We start from the raw sequence: 23,933 nt of genomic DNA on the forward strand, positions 1-23,933 counted from the left end.
CCCCTTGCGGGACTTAAAGGGTTCTTAAAAAAAAAAAAAAAAAAAAAAAAAAAAAAGAGTGAAAACTGTGCATTTAGAGTGTAAACAGTGCTACATGTGCTATTAATCTTCACGGCAACACATCTTTTTTTTTTATTACTCTTACTATTTACTACATTTTAATGTAAATAATTAAAACAACCTTTTAGCATTTAAAAATGTGTTGTAAATAGAGTAAACAATGCTTTTCATTGCTAAATGAAAATGGTCACTGAGTTCATTTTGAGTGAAAGCAATTGTGCAGTCTGGCTCCACTGAACTTGTTTCACCATGTTTCACCATGAGTTTTGAGAGTTACTTACAGTTTTGACCAATGCACGTTACCACTGACTGGCAGCTAACAGTCACGTTAGCAATTGAAAAAAAAAGAAGAAAGAAAATGTTAGTTAAAGTTATTCAGTTTTGATATTGAGCATTAATTAATGATAAAGAAGAATATCTTTAACGCTTTACTAGTTCAAATTGTCCACACTACCGGCATGTACGTGGGTCAATGACATATCAAGCTTCTAAAAGTGTATTTTTTTAAAGTATTTTCAAAATGGATGTAATGCATATTTTTGAGTCCAGAACAATATGCTTGAACATTTCTCAGTCAGCCTGTGGTGTCGCTGCTGAGGACAACGGCGACCGGAAGCCGTGGTCTCTGCAACTCTCGCACGGTATCGCGATGTTTCTTTGTTTTCATTGATTTGAAACATGGCGTCTGAGACGGAGGCGGGTAACCCGACTGCAACCGAACCGGAGGCCGGGGAAGGGTATGTGTGGTTCATGCTAAAGTGCTTTGTTTTCAGAAATGTGCTGTGGCGATAATCTTATTATATGTGAAGATAGAAATGACAGACGCGCTGTTTTTGGAGCTATACGTGCTGGTAAACGCAGACGTACAAGCTAGCCAGCTAGCGTTAGCGATGCACAGATGGCCCGTTGAAGCTCTGCAGCGCCTCATTAACAGAAAACATACTCTTCATCGTCTTATAGAGCCTGTCAGCAAACTTAACAATTCACCGTATTGTGTCACACTTATGCCCAGCCAAGAATTAAAGTCCCTCACACCACTTTACTCCACTTGAATAATGTCAGTTATAATCAGCGTAATATTTAAATGACTGAAGTGAAACGATAACGGAAAGACAGCTGCGATTGACGTTGACATACCGGGTTATAGTTGTGCTTTTCAATTTCAACAACAATATATAAAAATCAAGTCATAGTGACAGCTGTACGTTTTATTGTTCCTATTTTCAATTAAGGAGTGCAGAGCACCACTTTATAAGAGAAATGTCAATGTGATATAACATTGGAGGTTTGCAATTCAATCACTACCGTGTTGTTGAATTAATACTTTGTAAGAACATCTTTTTACAAGTTGTTTTGAACTCACTATTTGTAAGTACTTGTTTCATAACTCTAGTCACTCTGCTATCTTTCAGGGATGCTTCATTTGGGGAACTGCCCGTCAGCATGGACACTGAATCTTCAAATGGCAAAGAGGCAATGGTAATATTATTAAATGTTATCATGCATCATATACTTTGTTGCTTTAGTTCTGAACAGTGGGTACAACTTATTTGTCTGCAACCTGTGCAAATCCCTCCAGCTGGTCCTTCCCCACCCACAGCCCCAACATCCAAGATTAATAACAATAAAGGAAGGAAACATTATGGAATTAATCATTATTATTTTACATCTAAATCAGAAATTTAGACACCAAGAGAAATAATTAATTTATATTAATAATTATTAACCAAAATTCAAAAAGAAAATAGTGAAATGAAATAAAAAATGACAAATTATTACAGGAGTGTATAACCTCTTCTTCCCTGACCCTCTTTTTGGAGTCCCTTCTTGAAAATGACATGCCCAAACTAAGTAGAGTAACTCTCTGCAGTTACAAGCTCTATGTGGATTATCTTCGAATCAATATAAAGATAACACTTGTGAGATTCCACCAAATGTGTAAGTTTCACAGTAGATGCCACTGTGTCAGAGTAAATGTACATGGAACACAGCATAAATGAAGGATTTTTTTTCTCTCGCCCAAAAAAATATTGCATTTTAAATAGGGATGCACCAATTGCCATTTTTGGGGCAGATTCTGATATTTTTGCATATTTTCTTTAATAAAATATTTTAACAGAAATACAATCAGTTAACATCCAATATCCAACTAAAAATACAAAAACGAATCACTACCTGTATGTGTAGTTTATTTAAGTTTAAACATATTTCACAACATATTACCTACACACAAATAAGTAAATGAACTAATGACAAAGAGCTCAGAGCTCACTCGCTCACTCACTCACTCTCGATCGCGCTCTCTCTCCCGCCCCGTGCCAACAATGCCTCGCGCTCTCTGCGCACACTGGTTTAAATGACAAACAAACAAATGCTGAGTGCTGATCAAAAGTTTTGTGTAAGTGATTTAAGGTCCTGACTCTTGTCCCAAATACGACAGGCTTCGTTCAGTGATTGAAACAAATATATAAACAATGAAACGTTTACATGCAGAGCGCTCACTCGCAAAGCAGACAGCAGCGCCACGGCTGCGCGGATGTTGTACATGTATTAAAAATTCATATCAAAACGGTATTCGGTATACCGCCCAGCCCTACGCTCTACTACATGTGCGTGTAGCCGCTTGCACGTGTGTTGCTGTCGATGCGGGTGCATTTGACCGGCTTATTAAAATCGGAATATTTCTGTCTGACCGGCCTGTCGCCAATTGGGGCCGATCACGTGAAAATCAGCCGGTTCCGGTCACTGGCCAATTAATCGCTGCATCCCTAATTTTAACCTTTAAAATATGCAGTAAGAGCTTAAAACACATGGAGGTCATGTAACAACATGTGGACATGAGCTTTGCAAAGTCTGATGCAGCTGACCTGAAGCAGAGTGAAATGACAGAGGTCTTAGAAAATAGATGTCTCGGCCTTCTCCCTTTTGGCATGGTTTGGCACCATCTGTGCCATTTGAGATTTCTTAGGTACCAAATTATTAAAATCCATTTAATTTTATTTACATGTCACTATTGGTCTAAAAAGAAAGAACAAGAAAAAAAAGGTAAGAAAACTCGGTGTAAATCGTTCAGCCCATTAAAACTGCACAATTTGTTTTGCTTTCATGTTTTTGTATGCTTCTGATCATTGTCCATCAATCATAAGACATACCAGTTAAATGCATAATTCTGTTATTTATCTTATCTTATAATTTAGTTTTTGTTATGTGTATTTTATTTTATAGCAGCATAGCAGAGTAGTGTGATTGTACAGATATGATACATACACTCCACAGCGGAGCTACAACCACTCATATGCAAACTGTTGTGTTTGTTTGTCACCAGGAGGCAGCTGGTGAAGGCTCCGAGGCAGCTGATACACTTACTGGATCAGGGGACGAAGACAATGGGAGACAGCTGGGAGAGGTGGAGCTGCAGTGTGCCTTGTGCATGAAGTGGTTCACTGCAGACACATTTGGCATTGACACTGCGTATGTATAATCCATGAATAAATGTGTTATTCAGATGACGGTCACTGTTGCAGTTGTGTGTTCAAACCTTTCTCTTCTCCTCCACAGGACCTGTCTTCCATTTATGACCAATTATGTGTTTCACTGCAACGTGTGCCATCACAGTGGTAACACGTACTTCCTCAGGAAACAAGCAAGTAGGTCTTCTTTGTGTAACAACCAGTGGTGTATGTAGGCTGGTTATGGTCAGATATTTTAGATTTTGATGATGCCGATAATTAGTCAATGTCCTTAAAAAAATTATTTCAATTGTCTGAGTTATAACTCATTAATTGTTGCTTATAGATTATATCAATGGACACAACAACTCCCTTTACTCTCTTTAAATTTTAGCATTCAAGTAAAAATTCAAAAACTTATAATTGAACTGCAGAAACATTGAACTCTGGATAAACATCCAGATGCTCTACTGTAAAGTAAAGTATTACAAAATAATAAAATGGTGGAAAACATTGTCTCTGTGTTTTCTCCCTATATAACATAACCATAAGCATAACCATGTGCGGCTTACCTGTGTGGCAGGGAGGATGTTGGCAAGAGGTCATGCGTTCATGTAGGCCCTCTTGTGGTCATTTTATTAATGTGATATTGAACCCTGCTCACTGCTGTAGCGAGGACAGCTTCTGCTGCCTGCATTCAGGGAATGCTTGGAGTTTCATAATTTTTTAAAAAGTAATTTCAATACTCAATGTCAATTTGCACATCTTTAAAACAAAAATCACAATATTATCTTTGGTGATACTGTATATCTTGCCCATCCCTAGGATGCAGTAATGAAAAGAGGGGGGAGCAGCTGTCTGTCAGCTTGTCTGTGCTGTGTTTTTCTGTTGGATGGAACCCAGTTGACTTTACTTTTTTACAGGTTGCGGTCAGTAACACTGCACTAACTGTAGTGAGGTAGATAACAAGCTACCAGCTAATTTTCATTTAAATAGCTTCCCTTTGAGCTGGACATAGTACATCGTGTCAAGCAAGGGCCCAGGGGCTGTCTTCAAAGTCAATGACTATCTACATTGATCAAGTACTTGTTTGGTCCACAAAATGTCAGGAAATGTTGATGTCATTTCCCAAACCTCGAAGTGATGATATTATCTTTGCGTGTTATACCAAGCAAATAAACTGCAACATATTCACATTTAAGAAACTAAATCAATTTAGAGAACTACTTTAAACTATATTTAAAAAACAAAAAAAAACAACAAATCAAAGTGATTAATTGATTATAAAAATACACTGCCTGGCCCCCCAAAAAAGTGCCAGAAACTAGAATATTTCGTTGGACTGCCTTTATCTTTGATTACGGCACTCAATCGCTTCATTTTTCACCAAGATCTGTGCAAAGCCTTCTTCAGCACATCCCAAAGATTCTCAATGGGGTTAACTGGACTCTGTGGGGGCCAATCCATGTGTGAAAATTATGTCTCATGCTCTCTGAACCACTCTTTCACAAATTGAGCAGGATGAATCCTGGCATTGTCATCTTGGAATATGCCCGTGACATCAGGGAAGAAAAAAAAATACATTCATGGAATAATCTGGTCATTCAGGTTGTCAGCTGACCTCATTCTTTGGGCACATAATGTTGCTGAACCTAGACCTGACCAACTGCAGCAATCCCCAGATCGTGTGCTGCCCCCACAGGCTTGTACAGTAGACACTAGGCATGATAGGTGCAGGTGGAGACTTTTTTGTCCAGGCAGTGGAGTTTACAATTAATTTAGTAATGACTGTGTAAACGGTAAAAGGAGATGATTGATATTGATTAATCAATTAATTGTTGTAGCCATATATTCGTATGCTGCATATTTGCACCACATTTATTTCGCATATCAATGGCCTGCTGGTGACTACAGCTTTTAAAACTCTTGACTCTGCATTTTTTATTGGCTTTTATATTTATTAACTCACTTCTTGATCAGTGTAGTATAGGAACTCTGACTTTGACAAAATTCACAAAACAATGTTGCCTTTTTTGTCTTCAGACCTGAAGGAGATGTGTCTCACAGCCTTGGCAAACCTCACATGGAGGTCCAGAACACAAGAGGAGCACCCAAAGACTATGTTCTCCAAAGACAAGGTGGGTGTACCTAAAATCTGGCGACAACGTAAATACCCACCGGTTCATGTGGTGACGTACTGAATGACGTAACTATCCACGTCATGTCACACAACATCCTCCTTCAGCAGGTTATTCATGGCACTATCCACACTTTATACACTGGACCAGGAGGCGAGACACAGCGGAGGGTGGAGGGGGGTGCGTAGGTCAGGAGCACGGTCGGGTAAACTGCATGTTTTACCCGACCCCCCCCCCCCCCCCCCCCGTGCCAGAAGAAAGCCATTACTACGCAAATGCCACAAAGTATTCCACTTACAACACACCAAACAGCACAGAGACGAGCTTCAAACCTTCTGGCACGAAGTCATTTGGAGTGACGAGACCAAAATTTAACTTAACAAACACTACATTTGGAGTGGTGTCAATAAAGGCATATGTGAAACAGGGTGGTGGATCGCTGATGTTTGGGGATGTGTGAGCTACAAAGCTACAGTAAATTTGGTCAGAATTGGACATGGACATGTCCAATTCAATGGACATTGGACTTGGACATTCCAACATGACAGTGATCCAAAACACAAGGCCAAGTCGACCTGTCATTGGCTACAGCAAAATAAAATGAAGGTTCTGGAGTTGCCAGAGTGGGGAGACCTCAAACGTGCAGTTCATGCAAGACAGCCCAATAATTTACAGGAACTGGAGGCTTTTTGCCAGGAAGAACGGGCAGCCTATTCTGCCCATTCTGAGAAGATAAAGAGCCTAATTCACAACTACCACAAAAGACTTCAAGCTGTCATTGAATTAAGAACTGGAATATGTAAGCTTTTGATCAGGGATCATTTGGGTAGTTTGTGTTGTGATTATGAGTTAAAAAGAGTAAACAGTTGTTTGACAATAAATGGCTTCAGCCAACCACTAACCAAGAGTGAACGAAAAGTTTTTGTGTTATCATTCATATTCTCTGATACTATGGTGGTTTAATTTAGGCGCTTTTCCACTACACAGTTCTGGTACGACTCGACTTGGCACCCTTTTTTGTTTTGCTTTTCCATTAGTGATAGTACCTTGTACACGGTTCTTAATTCAATTTTTTTCTTTTCTTATTTTCCAATTTGTTGCAGGACATCATACCATTCATTGACAAGTACTGGGAGTGCATGACAACTCGTCAGAGACCGGGGAAGCTCACCTGGCCCAACAACATAGTGAAAACGATGGTAATGTTTAGGGATGTCCCGATCCGATCACGTGATCACACACACACGTGTGAAGTTTTTCCTCTTCATTCATTTATGACTGGTGGATCGCCATTCCTTAAACGCATCTCTACTTTCTTACATAAAACAGTTTATTTTGTCTGATTTGCGTGAAGTTTAACCTGCAGTTAAACCCTGAGCGATACAAACATTCGGCACAACAATCGGTACATCATTATTATGGTTACATCGTTCTTGTCAATAAAGATATTATATTTAGGGATGCACCGATAATTTGGCGGTCGAAACAGAGCGAGTTCACGGTGGAACAGAGCCTGTTAAACGCTGGAAAGTCTCTGCGCAAAAGTGAAACTTGGCTGCGTGCGGCACAGATTATGAACTCCCTGCGACATTCACTTCACATCAGAGAGCATTCTTTCTCTTTGAGCAGTTAACTAAAGACATCAGCTCATCTGAAACTTTGAAAAGTGCGCTCTGCTCTTCAGAGTCTGTCACCACGTTTCACTCAGATCACCTGCACTTCATCGCGACTGTACTCCATCCTCATCATAAAGGTCATTATTCTTATGTGGGGATAAAACACGTAGAGAAATGATCCAGTCTGCTTTAGATCAAATCAAAATCAAATGAGCGCTTGGAGACGCAGGAGCGACGAACGGCGCAGGGGCGGTGCGCAGAAATAAAAGGGCTGTCTGCACCAGATGAGGTAGATGAGGGGGCACTACCACATTTATATTTATGTTGCTTTATCTTACTTTTAAATGAGTAGCAAAGTATTAAAGTAAAAAATTGATGCATCGATAATCGGTTTAGAATCGAATCGTTGACTTCTAAATTGTAATCGAATCAAATCGTGAGGTGCCAAGAGATTCCCACCCCTAACAAACATCAACAATGTTAGCAAACAAGTTAACGAACGTCACCTCAAATGACTGCTGTCCGCTGCTACGAGCCATAAACAGCTAACCCGTATGAAAGCATGAACTCTGTGGCACTGGAAAAACTAAGTATACTTATCAGTTAGTGCTGGGACCGGTTAAACGAGCAGAATCCTCCGTGTATTTTTAAACCAGTGAGCTTTAGGCACAGGGCGTCGCGAGCAGAGAGGACTTGAGAGCGAGACGTGACTTAAACTAAAATATCCCCTCCTCTCTTTGCTCAGTTTACGTATGACGCAAGTGCGTTAGTGAGTCCCAAAATCCATATTGAAAATGCATTGGAGAGTAATTTTCTGGTAAAAAAGTTTTAACATGCGAGTCAATGGGAGAATGCTCGGGTGATTCTCCACATCAATGAAATCGCACGGAGAGGTTGGACCATTTAAATCATGACTTGAATCTGATGATTCTGATTGGACAATGACAGATGATATGTCTAGAACACTGATAATAACTACTATAACTACGAATGAATATTAGTACTAAGGATCTTTGGAATTGGTTAGGAAAAAATAATATCTTTCTCCTAGTTGGTAGTGCATCGCCCAAATCGCCCCTATAGACCGTCCACCCATGTTCACACCAGAGAACATTCTCTCTCTTTGAGCAAATAACTAAAGAGATCAGCTCATCCAATGCATCTGTTATTCCCTTAATTGCAGCACTAACGCGTCTTCTACACGTTGAGACCACAGAGTGATAACAATGAAAAGTGCACTCTTAAGAGTCTGTCAACACATTATGCTAAGATCCACTCAGATCCCCTGCACTTCTTCGTGAATGTACTCGATCCTCATCATAAATATCATTATTTGCATGTGGGGATAAAGCTGCGCATAGAGAAATTATCCAGTCTGTGTTGGATATGGAGAGGCTGCTTGGAGACGGAGAAGCGCAGTGGTTGCGCAGAAAGAAAAAAAACATCCCTAGTAATGTTGTGGTGAATAGTGGCTGAATCACAATCAAATCAAGTAGTAATGTATATAGTTGCTTTATGGTCGTCTTGTTTATTTTTCAGAGTAAAGAGCGAGATGTTTTTTTAGTTAAGGAACACCCAGACCCAGGCAGTAAAGACCCAGAGGAGGACTACCCCAAGTTTGGCTTGTTGGACCAGGTATATACCAGTTTCTCAAACAATTTTCTCAATTAATCGATTAGTCGTTTGGTCCATAAGTTGAAAATTGTTGATGTGTTTCCCAAACCTCAAAGTAATGATGTTCTCAAATGTCTTCTTTTGTATACAAATCGAAATTCCTCGGTTTTAGTGATTTCTTTATCATTTGGATCAAAGAACCTAGAAAATTTAAGAAGCTGAGAAATCAGAGAATGTGTTTTCTTTATTAAAAAAAAAGAAAGAAAATCCTCAATTATCAAAATAGTTGGCAATTCATTGAGTAATAGAATAATCATTGTAGACCTAATGTGACTACTTCTACCAAGTCATGAGTGACTTCTTTTTACATGAAAGAAAGTTCCAAATATGAGACATATTTTAAGAACAAACCTGCCCAGACAAAAGGTGCATAAATCCCAATATTGCTGTTAATATAATCACAATTCTAATGTGTAATGTAGTGCTGTTGCTTTTTTGTAGGATCTGGGAACCATTGGACCCTCATATGACACACAGAAACAGACGACTGCTACTCCTACAGCTGGTGGGCTCAACGGTAAGAAAATTACAATAAATATGTAAAGTAGGAAGAAATAGACATTGTATGTGTAACTGATTGCAGCATGCAGAGACCAACTCACACCAATTTTATTTCCATTATGCAAGAAAGTAGATCTGATTCTGTGAGAATTCCAACCATCAGAGACCATGATGAAATGACAGTAGCTTAAACCTGACTAGGAAATCAAGAATGGTTATTCAGAGAGGGAGAAGTTAAAAAAGAAACACCACTGTACTTTAAAAAAAATGTGACTGAGATCACAGACAGCAGTGCTACAAAAAAGAGCTAGACACACAGCAGTCTGTTCATGGGTCGACAGAGAATCGCCACTTCCATGTGACAGCTGGAAAAAACAAAGGTGACACAGCCTTTTCTCAAACACAGACCATCTCTAGAATGCAACATGCTTCATGTTATGGACTGTGAATGCACTACGTTCCAACAACTGTGAAAATCATGTGGTGTGAACTTGGGCTTACTGAACCCAACAGATTATGTGTGAAAGCACCTGTTCCTCAGCAGTATAGTCCTCAAACTGAGGTAACATTCATACTACTATATTTTCATTTGAAAAAGGTGACAGTCAGCTGATAGTCAAGTCGTTGCCAGTAAGAACCATTACAAAATTAAGTGCAGATTTGTGTCATTGTTTCTGTAGTAATTGTTTTTAGCCAGAAACAGAGCTTTTTTTAAACTGAAATCTACAAAACCTTAACCACTAAAATTCCTGGGTAGTGTGGACAGCAGGTGTATTTGGAGTAGAAATGGGCATGAAAAGTCGATTATTCAAATTTTTTGTTGGATTATAAAAAAGTTGATAAGTTAATGACTAATTCGTAATTATATTCTACCTATATTCGACCTATTTTGTGGTGCATCTATTATCTCAAACTTCATGTGTGTTTGCAGGTAATGAAAGGTTTCTTGAAGCTTCTCCTCAAAGCTCAACATGCTGTAGATCTTGCAGAAGTGAATGGATTTCCCAGGGCCTTTAAAACCATCCTCCTAGCTCAACATTGCTGTAAAGCCTGCATTACTTCCTCTAGCTTTCATGGGCTCAACTGGCATTTTGACTGTGATGGTCCATCCCTAATTTGGAGATAATTTTTGCTAGGGGTGCCTAGCCGATGGCAGTGGCCGATGTTTATGTTGATTTAAATGTCGCATGAACGCTCTGCTCGGGGGGACATATAGCTATGCCCACACAGGGCATGGCGACCGTGTGGGAATATTTCACTGTCTCAGAGGACGATCCCCGTCATGCAGTTTGCAATGCGTGTAAAACTAATATTTCAAGAGGTGGGACAGCGCAGCGTCACAGATGTTGTGGCTATTTGCAGAAAAATCGTTGCCCCACTTTAAACACTCACCCCTCGCCTATTCGCGTCTCCAGGCTGTGCAAATCCAGTTAGAAGCGCGCACTTGCTACATATACCGCAGACTACGACCTCCCCGCCACTCTCAGTGCGCAGCAGTGGCAATTAATTGAAAACTTTATAACACTGCTCTCCCCGTTTGATGAGCTAACTTCCCTAATTTTTGCACCTTTAAACGTAAATGGAGTGGTATGGATGTAGCCTGTGAGTCCGAGCTTGTTACATGTGATGACCATGGTGATTCTGTGCATTGTGTTCCAGGTGGATCTTCTTTCTCAGGTGACTATGTGGTATTTTGACATCTGGAACTGACAAGTGTGTTTTTTGTGTCTTGTAACCCTCTGGATAGAAGTTGGCCCTAAGGTTCCAATCATTTCTTTCTCTTAATGCCAAACCAAATTTGATCCTCAACAAGCATCTTGTGGGCAACTTCATCCATGTCCAGTTGTAACGCCTCCGTCTGCTCTCTGCATCTGTTTGGTGCCCTTCCCCCTTCCCTTCTAAAAGCTTTGCCCCCTGATTGGTGTATATTTATACTTTGTCTTTTCCAGCTTGCTGCTTCTGGGCGCCGACATCCCTAAACAAACAAAAAAAAAACTCCTCCTCACTGAAATGGCACTCTGTCCTCCATGACACATATGAGAGCAGAGTGACATAGTTATTTTTTTGTATGCTGTTGTCTTTCATCCAGTGCTAATCAACCGCACCCTCTTCCTCCAATTCAACCAATTGACGTAATAACAAAACAAAACAAAAAAAATAGATGAGAAAATGGCTGCCATTAGGGACACAAAAGCAAATAGTCAAGTAACAAAAGCCTCAACTTTAAAATGTATGCCAACTTAAATCTTAGGCATATTAAGTACTGTATGGTATTCACTGCTTTGTTTCACACTTAGGGCAATTTTGTGTGTGATGGGAGGAGAAAATGTAAATATGTTATTTTAGCTCGCGCAAAGTGATTTATCAAACCGGAAACTGATAGCGGTGCTTATTTTTGCGTCTATATTTAGCACGTTTGAAAGGCAGGTCTTAACTGGCACAGCCGTGCGCACACATGGCTGCGGTTACGGACATATCCTCTGAGAAATCCATAAACAAAAATACTTTTTGTAAATCAGGAAATTAAGCTTTTCCAGAACATGTTCAACTCGGTTCACAGATGACGCACATTCATTTCTTATTTGGTATGAATAAATTCAATATAGATATCCAGAGGAGCAATGTGTGTTCGTACTGGTATGGGCTTACCTTGGTCTGCAGTTTGTGGTTCAAGGAGGGGTCGTACCTATGTTCCCCGGTTAAGACCGGAGGAACGGGGAACCCCGCTTTACCTTAAAGGGTCCAGCTCTAACCTGGTCTACTCTCGGTGCACGGCGAAGCGCAGGCGGCACAGTGCGCAAACGTCACCAAAACCTCACAGGCAGGTTTCCACAGTTCCAGGCACATTTAAAAGCAATAAATAATCACAATAACTATTTAATGTAACTATCTGAATCAGCTATAGATATATCATCTATATCGATTGTCCCGTCGCCTCTGACATCAGATCAAAGGCTGTTGGCACGCGTAATGAAAACTCAGCCTGACTGAATTAACACAGATGAAACCAGGGACGGACTGGGACTAAAAAGCCGTTGTGATGATCCGCTTTATTTATTTATTTACTTATTGACAAAAAAGTCACTCATCCATTGAAAATAGACCTATGTGTAATCTTGAGAGAAACAGCAGAGCGCTCCCTGGCAGCTAGTGAGCTGCAGGTGAGTCAGGAGGAGAGCGCAGCACCTTTTTTTTTTTTTTTTTTTACGGCAACATCCATAGTCCATGGTTTTCTTTGTTTGATACGTCAGGTAATGATGGAGCTGTCCAAAATACCGACGCAGGATTAAAATAATAATTATATAAAAAGGTCCTATGGACACGGGGAACAAGGATGTCATATCCCTCGATCTCAGTTATCTGCTCATCGCAGAACGTCAGCTGTGCTTTCTGTTCAGTGGCTTCAAATTTCATTCTGCGCTTCCGTTGAGTCTGCTCTTTCTCCATGTTGACAACCCTTGACTAGCGCAAAATCCTCATTTAAATACGGCGGTCTTAACCACTTCTGCGCCCAGTCAATTGCGGTCGCAATCTTAGTAGTTCACCCGCAAAACGTAATCCAGTTGCAGGCGCAGTTTTTAAGCTCGCGCACGCAATTTAGCGCTCTCTATTTGGAATCTTAGTAAATCAGGCCCTAAGTGTGCCTTTTTCAAAAATGGAAACTTTTTTTCAAACATTTTTGTTGCTTTGGAAACCAATCACTCCACCACTCTAAAGTCCTCAAAGAATATTATTTTGAAAGTGATTTTAGGTCAAAGTCACACAGGAAATAACATATTTACACATTAACACACTACTGATGGAGGTAGCTGGGCTTGCAACTAATGCTTATTTTCATATTTCGATAAATCTGTTGCTTATATTCTAGCTTAATTGAGACATATAATGTTCGAAAAGGTTTTTTTGTAATAAAGAAGAAAAGAAATCTGATTATTAAAGCACACTTAAACCCATTTAATCAATGAAACCCATAGCTTTTTTTATTTTATTTTTTCATTTTTATCAGCAACATAACATAAAATAAAATAAAAATAACCAAGATAACATAGCATATCCAAAACAAATATACATAGTCTAAAAATAGGTTTTCCACTACTCGTTCCATGAAGGTGCAGGAACTCATGAATAACATATTTTCTGTATGGACTTTGATGCAGGAGAGTGAGTGGTTTATAAAGCAACACAAAGCAGCAGCAAAGACTGCCTAACTGATTTAAATCTAAAAATACATCAAATTAACCCCATTTTTTATAAGACACACTATATATTCTGGACTTAAGTGGGAGTCGATTTTAATTGTATTAGGTGAGCATTTTGTCATGTGGCTAAAATCTATTTTACTTTGTGCCCCCCCTGGCAGCCATGTTACACTTACCTGTCTCTCTCTGTTCAGCTCAGACAAATCCAGTTTATGCCCTGACTTAATTGGATCAGAGCCAGAACAAAGCGTATTTCCTAAAATTAAATAAATACAAGAATTTTGTATTTGCGGTTATTGTAAAGCTAATGCTTTGATGAGTTTTTATTTTATTTATTTATTTTATTATTGTCAAAAGAACAAACTATATTTAGTTTTATTGTCTTTTACTACCTGGTAGAACAGAGTGTCAGGGGTACATTTAAGAGGGATAATGAGAGGCTGATAGTGTTTGAAAGTTGCCCTGTAAACTAATTCCTGCCTTTTTGTGCCTGCTGTCTCCCTGTGTCAATAAAAGGCCTAATAACCTGCTTCCATTGGGTGATTAAGGTTGTGTGTGCATGTTTTATGTGAGCTTATTGCTCTCTGTTCAGCAGTATAATCTTTCGTGTTTGCAGGTGCTTTGGCTCCTGGTCCAGGAAAAGGAAGAGGAGCCAAGCGTAAACAGCAGCAGCAACAGGAGGGCACAGCTGCAGGGGCGACAAAGAGAACCCGCAGGTAAGAGCTCGGGCTAGGCAATATATGGATTATATCTATGTATGTTGAACCTGAGACAAGATCTTAGATTTTGGATGCCATAACGTGATAAGTCATCTGTGATGACTTTTCCTGGTTTTAAAGGCTGTTGCGTTGATAATCATTAGATTTATTATATTGAATACGTTTGTCACTAAGTGTTATAATTTAATAAGCATTTTGTATATATTGATTAAATAATACATTGAATTGACATAATTATATTTTTAAAAAAGACGCTTGCACTTACTAATTTTAAGCCTAATCATTTGTTTTAAAGCAGAATCTGACCATATTTATAGTTGATTTAATTGTTTCTAACCCACGTAGATGTCCTTCATTTAACATTAAAGCTCACATAGAGTGGTCCTGTTGCACATGTATGTTAGTTATGGAGGTCTACTTACATACATTAACTTTTTTTTTATTGTCAAAAACCTCCTTGTAGCTGTAAACAAGCCGATAGAAATCCTCTTTTCTGACGCTGTTCCTCAGCGTGATATTTCAGACATAAAACATTGTTTTAAAAATTAAAAAATAGTTTCGTCACGACTCCACACCGCAGTCCCTTTTATGACTTTGACCCAGAGTCAGAAGACACTGTCGCTTGTGAAACACCTCCACAACGGACGTTATCCTTCTTCTGCGGTTCAATGTACACACCTGGATGTATCCGGACTAGTGCTCGGAGCAGGAGGATCTGCTGTTCAGTAGAACCGCTGTTTACGTAACCGGACCGGGTTTTTTCAGAGATCTTGCCGAGCCCGAGATGACAATAAAACACAGCGTTCTCAGCAGTGGCTGAACTGTTTGTTTCAAAACTTCAGGGCTTCGTAAACAAGGTAATGATGCATATACACACTAAAAAACAGCGTTAATTGGAACTTCTGGTCTAGGTCCGCTTTATAAAGCCAAAGTAATAAACCAGGTATTATCTGCAATGCAAGGTACAAACTGTATTTTAAGATCATCAACAGTAGAGAAGAAGGAAGATTCTACGCATGCGCTCAGACATTGCGGTGTTGTGTGATAGTGTACCACAACACCACCTAGCCGCCTGGCATGCATACCCAATCGAATTCCACACACTTTTCCGCATACACGCAGATTTCCTCCCGTAAACGCTCTTCTAAGCGCGGAAATAAAAAGTGACGCAACGCCACTTTTGCGTGTTCTATTCAGACCGTTATCATGTAAACGTAGCCTCAAAAGAAAATGTTTCATGCGTCCAGAGAAACAAACTGTGATGTGATGTATAGATATTGAATAATATAAAAATAGTATAACGTGGTAATATCGCCCAGCCCTAGTAAGAGTTGAAAATGTTTGCTAAGTTGTTCCTTATTTACACCGGAGTGGGCAAGCAAAAATGCTATTCTAATATTCAACAGGATTATTTGTGAATATTTGAAAAATCTAAACTCCAGCATATGAGATTCGGTGAAAGTAATGCAGCGTTCACAGCATGTTGAGCTGAGAGAAGCAGCTTCAAGATGTGATCAAGAAACCTCTTACATTTAATCACTTGTGCAAACACATATGCAGTCAACTTACTGAAAACGTGTCTCTACAAAGTAGGTAGTAATATAAACTGAACTGAACTGAAGAAGTTTTAGTGGACTGTGAATCATTTTTTCAAGTTTCTAAAATTCATCTTTCCTCGTGCACGAGATGATTGACACGCCAGGGCAAATATCAATATTTTAATTAACAAATTAGGGTGCTTTAAAGGCGCTCTGCCAGTTTGACTCACCGGGCATTGCCTCTCTCGCCTCTCTCTCCTCCCTCATTGCAGTGACCCTCTGTTCTCGGCCCAGCGCCTGCCTCCTCATGGTTACCCTCTTGAGCATCCTTTCAATAAAGATGGCTACCGTTACATCCTGGCAGAACCGGACCCTCACGCCCCGGACCCAGAGAAGCTTGAGTTGGACTGTTGGGCCGGCAAACCCATCCCTGGTGATCTGTATAGGGCCTGTCTGTACGAGAGGGTGCTGCTGGCCTTACATGACAGAGGTACTTACAAGTCAAACACGTATTGCTGGTTAAGTAGCACACATTTTGCACAGTTATTTTTAATTATTTTTAAATGTAATGCCTTGAAATATCAAAAAAGAGTCTAATTTTCATACAAGAAATACTGTAGAGATTAACCTTAAACTCATGAGAAATATTGTTGCTTTAGCATTCACTTCTTATTTCAAACTAAGCAAACCCAGTTAAGGGACAAAATTTAATTCCCATCTATGCTTACCCATCATTTCATATACAGCATATTTTTACAATTTCACTGCAATTTGTTAAAAGATTAGCACTGTTCACCTAAATATATTGAAATTTGGCTGTCCCCAGCAAGAGGTCACGGTGTCAAACTGCAAAAACAAGTGCTTAAAAATGCACAAATATCCATATCAAATTCATTTAATGCTTTCATAAAATAAAATCTAATTCATAAAGAGAACTTTACATTAACTTGTCTTTAAAAACTGCTGATCAGAGTTGCATATAATAATCAGCTATAACCCTAAGGACCTCCTTGATCTTTGTGGATGCAGCAGTAGGATGCATGATCTCAAGTTATTTTTTTCAACAAACAATGTTTGTGTCAACACTGTCTTCCAATTATGATCCATCTTTGTTAAGAATTGCAGAATAAATGTTGGTGTTTTAGTTAAGGTTATACTGACAGATAGTTGCTGAGGACAATCAAAAGGCATGATTAAAATGGAAAAGCACAACATTTTGTCAACTTTGGAGTTGAAAAGTACTCCCAAAAATCTGAAAATATATAATGCCTAAAACCACTGTAAAATAATTATTAGCTAAAACATGTTAATGAATGCAATGCTCATCATCGCCACATTTACATGTATTGCACATTTATCACCATTTGAGAAAAGCCGGTCTGATGTTTAATGATGTCTCTCTCAGTCAGACAGTCATTTTCTCGTCCTTGCTTCCAACATATTTCTCTGCTTCTTTTTCGGTGGCTCTACCACGATGAACATCTAAATAACCCTATTGCTGCCTTGATCTTATAGCAGGTACCTGACTAGGGGCTTTGTGTGTAGTGATGTGAAGCAATTTGTGTTTGTTGTGAGTCCCAAGACCTTGCGAGACCTCCTGATTCTGAGACCCTGAATTTGCAAGGCTGGTAGGGGCTTGAGACAGCCCTGCGTCTCCCCACAGAATAACGTCAAATAAACTCTTGTATATTTGATGTTGCAGCACCTCAGCTGAAGATCTCTGACGACCGCCTGACAGTGACCGGAGAGAAAGGCTACTCTATGGTGCGGGCGTCTCATGGCGTACGGAAAGGCTCCTGGTATTTTGAGGTCACTGTCGATGAAATGCCCACAGAGACGGCGGCCAGGCTTGGCTGGTCTCAACCACTTGGTTAGTATTTCCTTTGTACTCGTATAACCTCTTTCCATTCGTGGATAATAAGACTGACCGTGGACGGAGTGGAAATCCAACAAAGTGAATTCAGTTTGTCTCGTTTATGGACGATTTTATGAATGTCCTCATAATAGAGTATTTAGACAGACTGCAAGAGACCCTGAATAAATAATCACACTAAGAATAATTCAAAAAGGAAAATGTATCAGCCTGAAAGTAATTATTTTTTCATCCTTGAGTATTTTCTCTTTTAAATTTATCTCATATTTGGTCCATAGAATATTAAGAAGTTGAAAACCAGTCAGTTTCCCAAAATCTCAAAAGGAGGACGACCTCTAATGTTTTATTTCGTCAACAAACCAAAGATATTCAGATTACGCTCATAGAAAATGTGTATCACAGGATTTGTTTATATTAAAAAAAAATAAAAAAAATATACACACTAAAAAAATTATATATGGCAGTGAATACTTATTTATTTTATCACTGTGTTAGGGCTGCAGCCATTATTCAATTAATTGATTATTATTATTCTACAAAATTTGTCAACAATTTTGAATTCGATTCAACAGTTTGAGTGTTTTTTTTTTGTTTTTTTTTCAATAATTAAAAACAAATTTTCTGATTTTTTAGCTTCTTAAATGTGAATATGTGCAGGTTTCTTTGCTCCATATATAAGTTAACTATTACAAATGAATAATTTTGAGTTGCGGACAAAAACAAAACAGAAATGTGTTCTAACGTCATCATTTTCAGGTTAAGTAAACACAGTGATCAACAACAAACAAGTACTTGATTAATCGAGAAAATAATCACACAGATCAATCGTTTATTAAAATAATGAGTGCCTACTGTCTTACTGTCACTGTGTTAATGGAAAGTGTGGTGTTGGTGCAGGCATCAATGTCCTCATTATGTTTGTATCACAGGTAACCTGCAGGCTCCTCTGGGTTATGACAAGTTCAGCTACTCATGGCGCAGTAAAAAGGGCACACGGTTTCACCAGTCCATAGGCAAGCATTATTCCTCAGCCTACGGACAGGGAGACACACTGGGCTTCTTTATAGAGCTGCCAGACGGAACAGAGACGGCCAAGGCTTTGCCTGACACGTACAAGGACAAGGTAACAGCTGACTGGAGTTGCCACCACTCACATTACACACAGTGCTGACATCTGACATCTTCTCTTCTGTCTACAGGCACTGATTAAGTTCAAGAGCTACCTGTACTTTGAGGAGAAGGACTATGTGGACAAAGCAGAGAAAAGCCTCAAAACAGTGACCCCCAGCAGGGTTCGAACACACCACCAAAAATATAAATCCAGCCAGAAAACCTGCCAGTGTTGACTCCTGTTAACTTTTATACCCTGCTATGTTTCAGATGATATTCTATAAAAATGGAGTGAACCAAGGTGTCGCCTATGAAAACCTGTTTGAAGGCCTGTATTTTCCTGCCATCTCACTCTACAAGGGCTGCACGGTCAGTACACATGATAACTGAAGACTCCTGTGCTCTCTTACTGTTTGACTTTTTTAAGTTTATTTTTTTTATTTAAACTTTATTTAAAATCCACCTCTGTCTCTTTGTATCAGGTTTCAGTTAATTTTGGACCACATTTCAAACACCCTCCGAAGGACATCAAGTACCAGCCGGTTAGTGCTTTCCCTCTTTTCCTCCTTTCTTTATCCTACAAAAACAATACAAACTAAAAGCAGTGGAACAGTGAGGCCCGGTTCACATGTTATGTTTTATTTATTTATTTATAAAGTAAATTTTTTCAAATCAAAGTTTGCAAAGTGCTGTACAGGGTACAGTAAACATAAAACATCAGTAAAAAGATAATTAAAAGCGAACATAAAAGTAAACAACAAGATAAAGTAAAACAAACGTATATGTACAGATATGAAAAGAAAAATCACAGTTCAGCTTTTGGAAATGCAAGACGATAAAGATGGGTTTTTAGAAGTTTTTTGAAGACATTTATTGATTCAGCTGACCTGACAGAATAGGGTAGACTGTTCCAGAGAGATGAGGCCCTGACAGCAAAGGCGCAGTCACCTTTTGATTTGAGGAGGGAGCGGGGTACAGATTGGAGGCCTAGGTCGGAAGATCTGAGTGATCTAGAGGTGGAAGGGTGTAGGAGTTCAGCAATGTAGGGAGGGGCAAGACCATGAAGGGCCATGTATGTGAGAAGTAGTGTTCTTGAAGTCGATTCTGTATTTTACTGGGAGCCAATGAATAGGTGTGATGTGGGACTGGCGATTGGTATTGGTTAATAGTCTGCAGCGTTTTATTTTATTTTTTTCATGCATAATCAGGTGTTCACAGTATTTTCTACTGGTAGAGAACAGAATTACTGCAGTAGATTAACTTAGGGTGGTCTATTTTACTGACATAAATACTGTAGAATAACTCCACACTAGTACAGGTTCACATGGCCCCAGAAAATTATGCTGTTTACAAAGAAGAGCTACTCATGATTCTAATGAAGTGAGGAATCGGAATGCAAAGACAATTTACAGAACTTTGACTGCGCAAATCAACATCTTTTATAAAAAAATCCCTGTGTTACCTGCTGATGTGGAGGGTGCTGACTTAACTTCATGCATTCTCGATATTCCAAGACATGCTTACTTGGGCTGTCAAAATTGCTCAAAAATGATATTCAACTATTCCCTATAAAAAAACACAGACATTAAAATATATTCTCATAATATTTGCATCGCGCATCTGGGGTGCGTTGCATCCGCTGCATCTGGAGGCTTTCAATCAGCCAGACTGTCAGGTGATGACAGCATGACATCAATAACAGGACGAACCAATGCAATGACACATAACTACATGTAGATGTCGTTTATTTAAGTTTAAACATATTTCACAACATATTACCTACACAAAAATAAGTAAATTAACTAATGACCAAGAGCGCACTCGCTCGCTCTTTCTCTCTCTCTCTCCTGCCCCGTGCCAAAAATGCCTCTCTCTCTGCTCACACTGGTTTAAATGACAAACAAACAAATGCTGAGTGCTGATCAAGAGTTTTGTTCAAGTGATTTAAGGTCCTGACTCTTGTCCCAAATATGACAGGCTTCATTCAGTGATTAAAACAAATCTATAAACATTAATGAAACCTTTACATGCAGAGCGCGCTCACTCGCTAAGCAGACAGCAGCGACGCAGCTGCGTGGATGTTGTGTAATTTAATATACCGGTATGGCGGTATTCATATCGTGACGGAAAAAAAAAACGGTATTCGGTATGAACCGGTATACCGCCAGCCCTAATTTCTTCTTTCTTTGTCTTTATTTGCATTTGTATTGCGCTAATCCAAAAGTAACTTAAAGTAATCTAGTTACATTACTTTAATATTGTGGTACTTAGATTACATTACTTACTACATTTTTTAACAGGTAATTAGTAACTGTATCGGACTACATTTTTAAAGTCACCCTCCCAACCCTGGTGGGAACAATGGGATTCTTAAAATTGGAGCGAATTATGTTAATTTTGTTTAGAAAGGAAGACAACCAACTCTCACAGTCTAATGGGGAGGAGGCAGATACAGCTGGTTGGGCAGGGTTTACAAGCCGGTCAATAGTGTTGAACGGGAACCTAAGATTGTGTTTGTTGCGGGTAATTAGGTCTGAAAAGTAGGCAATTCTCACCTTTGATATTTTGGTTGAGGGTGGAGAACAGTTCTTTTAGATGGAGGAGATGGACCATGAGTTTGGATTTCTCCCAGCTACGCTACACTCTTCTAGTTTCCCTGTTCAGAAAGTGAATGTTGTCATTGATCCAGGGGCGTGGATTGTCTGTGGAGAGTGATCTGGTCTTGTAGGGAGCTATGGTATCCAATGCTCAGGCACAATGATTATTCAAACCAAGTTACAAGGTCATTCACGTTAGAGGAGTTAGGTGGGGTAGAGAAGGAGTCAGAAAAACAGCATGAGAATGCTGCTGCAGAGTGGGCATTGATGAAGCAAGAATGTATTATGTGCTTCTGAGGTTGAGCAGAAGACTGGAGGATGGTGTCAAAAATAATACATTTGTGGTCAGAGGCAAAATCAAACATGGAAAGAGAGTTCAAAGTCAGTGAGAGGGTAAAAACAAAAAGAGTGTGACCATGAGCATGTGTAGGGCCAGACACATGTTGAACAAGGTTGAAAGAGTTGGTGATATTTAAAAAGATAGTTGTAAGATAGTTTGAGAGGTTATCGCCAGCCAAGATAACTCATATTTGAGCACCACTGAGGTCAATAAGTCAGAGGGTTCACATGAAAAAGCATCATTAGGTTTGGGTGGACGATAGATAACCAGGCAACACACTTTGATTGTACAGACGATCTCAAAAGAGAGTAATTCAAAGCTGTTAAAAGGAATTGACTCAAGGGATTGATTGACTGTGAGTGAGTTTCTGATGAAAATATGAGACACATTGCTAGTGTTATGAGCAGACTGACGGTGATGGACACTTTTAGGTGGTCTGTTATTAATTATAACCGGGATATGTTGATCTGGAGGGGGATACGGATCTGCCTGGAAAATAGAGGGCTGTGTCCTGGCAGTGGCAGAGCCGGGGGGACCCACGCACGATAATGTGCTGCCATAAATTTACGTCACCTCACATCCACCACTTGAGCAATGGTAGTGAATACGGTGACCTCACCAGGTTTTGTGGGTGAGCGTGAGCAAAACGGAGCTGACATGCAGCAACATGTGAACTCACACGCACATGTGTGAGCTAGATGCGGCACAGCATATGCCACACATGAACCAGCCGTAAGGACTCATTGAGCTGGTACAGTAGCAAAAGATCAGTGACACAGTTGTCACACACTTGACACAAATCTAATGTTGCCTAAGCAGAACTATGCAGAATTTTTCGTTGTGATAGTTAAATGATTTGTTGCGGGTACTGTCTGTTAGTGGAAAACCAGTCTCAAAAGAGGCCCCAAAATCAGTTTAGTTATAACTAAAATGTAGCCTTTCCATACCAAACTCCTGTTTCCTACATCTGTGGATGTTCTTGTTCTCGTCCCCCTCAGATGAGCGACATGGGCTGGGGAGCTGTGATTGAGCACACGCTGGCTGACATGCTCTACCATGTGGAGACTGACGTAGACGGACGACGCAGCCCACCGTGGGAGAGCTGAACACTGCTTGTTTTCAGTACGCACTCGGCCCACTGGTGAAAACAATGTTCCACCTTCAGGCAGAAAAATGCCAGCACCGCACGCTGTGACTCATTTCAACTCATGATTCCTGAAAGCAAGTGAACTTGATGATATTATTTCTAAAGTGATGCAAAATTTCTGATTGATGGCTGCATATCAACACTTGTATGTATGCCATCAGCAGGCATTCAACCATGACACAAGTAAAAAATATGTATATTTTGTAGTTTCTGATCTGCTCTAATCTGAGAGACTGAACTGGACGTATTTTATGTGACCACACAGTCCTTGTGTAGTTGGTTTAATCCTGCAGTCTTTAGTGTCTTGTCTTATTTTTCTTTTCTTTTTTTTTTTTTAAACAATGTATGTGTCAAATATTCACTTTTTTTTATATTCTGGGTTAAATAAAAAAAAAATACACTGAAAAGTTGAACTCATTAATGAGATCGGCCTACAAATTTCAGATGTCAGTTGGTCTCTTCTGTGCTGAAATCAATGTAATATTTTGCATACTCATAGATATAGATTATCTGTATTGTGCAAAATAAATAAGAAAAAGAATTATAGCTGTAGGGTGCCAGCATGGAAGTCAAAGTAGGTAGCGTAGTATTCAGTCATTAGTCATAGCGTAGCATTGTCCCTACATGAATGAACACTATAATAAAATTAAAATTTCTACATCCCCTGACCATGCAACCATTATTCAAGTCCAGCCACTCTCAGCTGTGATGATTAGTGGGGTCAGCTACAATAATCTTATCACCACATCACTCCAACGCATGGCTATTTAATATGCAGCCACTGCTGCAGAGGTTCCTCACTGTTACTGCTGCTTTGTGAAGCTGCTGTGTTTTCACCTTTAAAGCTCCCATAGTACGGAAGTACCAATTAAAGGGACACTGCGTAGTATTTATGGGTTTATATGACCCAAAATCCACTTTTTTATACATATTATGTGCTCCTGCATTGTCTAGTCGCTGTATAATAGTTTT

The 23,933-nt window shown here is 39.5% G+C and overlaps 1 protein-coding gene across 1 annotated transcript; it reads left to right on the forward strand.

Annotated features, from left to right (window-relative positions):
* Positions 1-738: 738 nt before the first annotated feature.
* Positions 739-23,208, forward strand: ash2l (ash2 like, histone lysine methyltransferase complex subunit; the record flags this gene model as incomplete). Its single annotated transcript, XM_083902970.1, has 17 exons — positions 739-797; positions 1,473-1,539; positions 3,386-3,531; positions 3,619-3,707; positions 5,553-5,647; positions 6,751-6,846; positions 8,803-8,898; positions 9,379-9,454; positions 11,098-11,115; positions 14,254-14,353; positions 16,167-16,384; positions 17,597-17,764; positions 18,697-18,890; positions 18,967-19,059; positions 19,148-19,246; positions 19,360-19,419; positions 22,813-23,208. The coding sequence occupies 17 exons, from the start codon at positions 739-741 to the stop codon at positions 22,918-22,920; spliced, it is 1,782 nt and encodes a 593-aa protein (XP_083759096.1). The 3' UTR covers positions 22,921-23,208.
* Between the last annotated feature and the right edge of the window lie 725 nt (positions 23,209-23,933).

The sequence above is a fragment of the Microchirus variegatus genome, assembly GCF_963457635.1.
Source record: "Microchirus variegatus genome assembly, chromosome: 16".
Classification (NCBI taxonomy): domain Eukaryota; kingdom Metazoa; phylum Chordata; class Actinopteri; order Pleuronectiformes; family Soleidae; genus Microchirus; species Microchirus variegatus.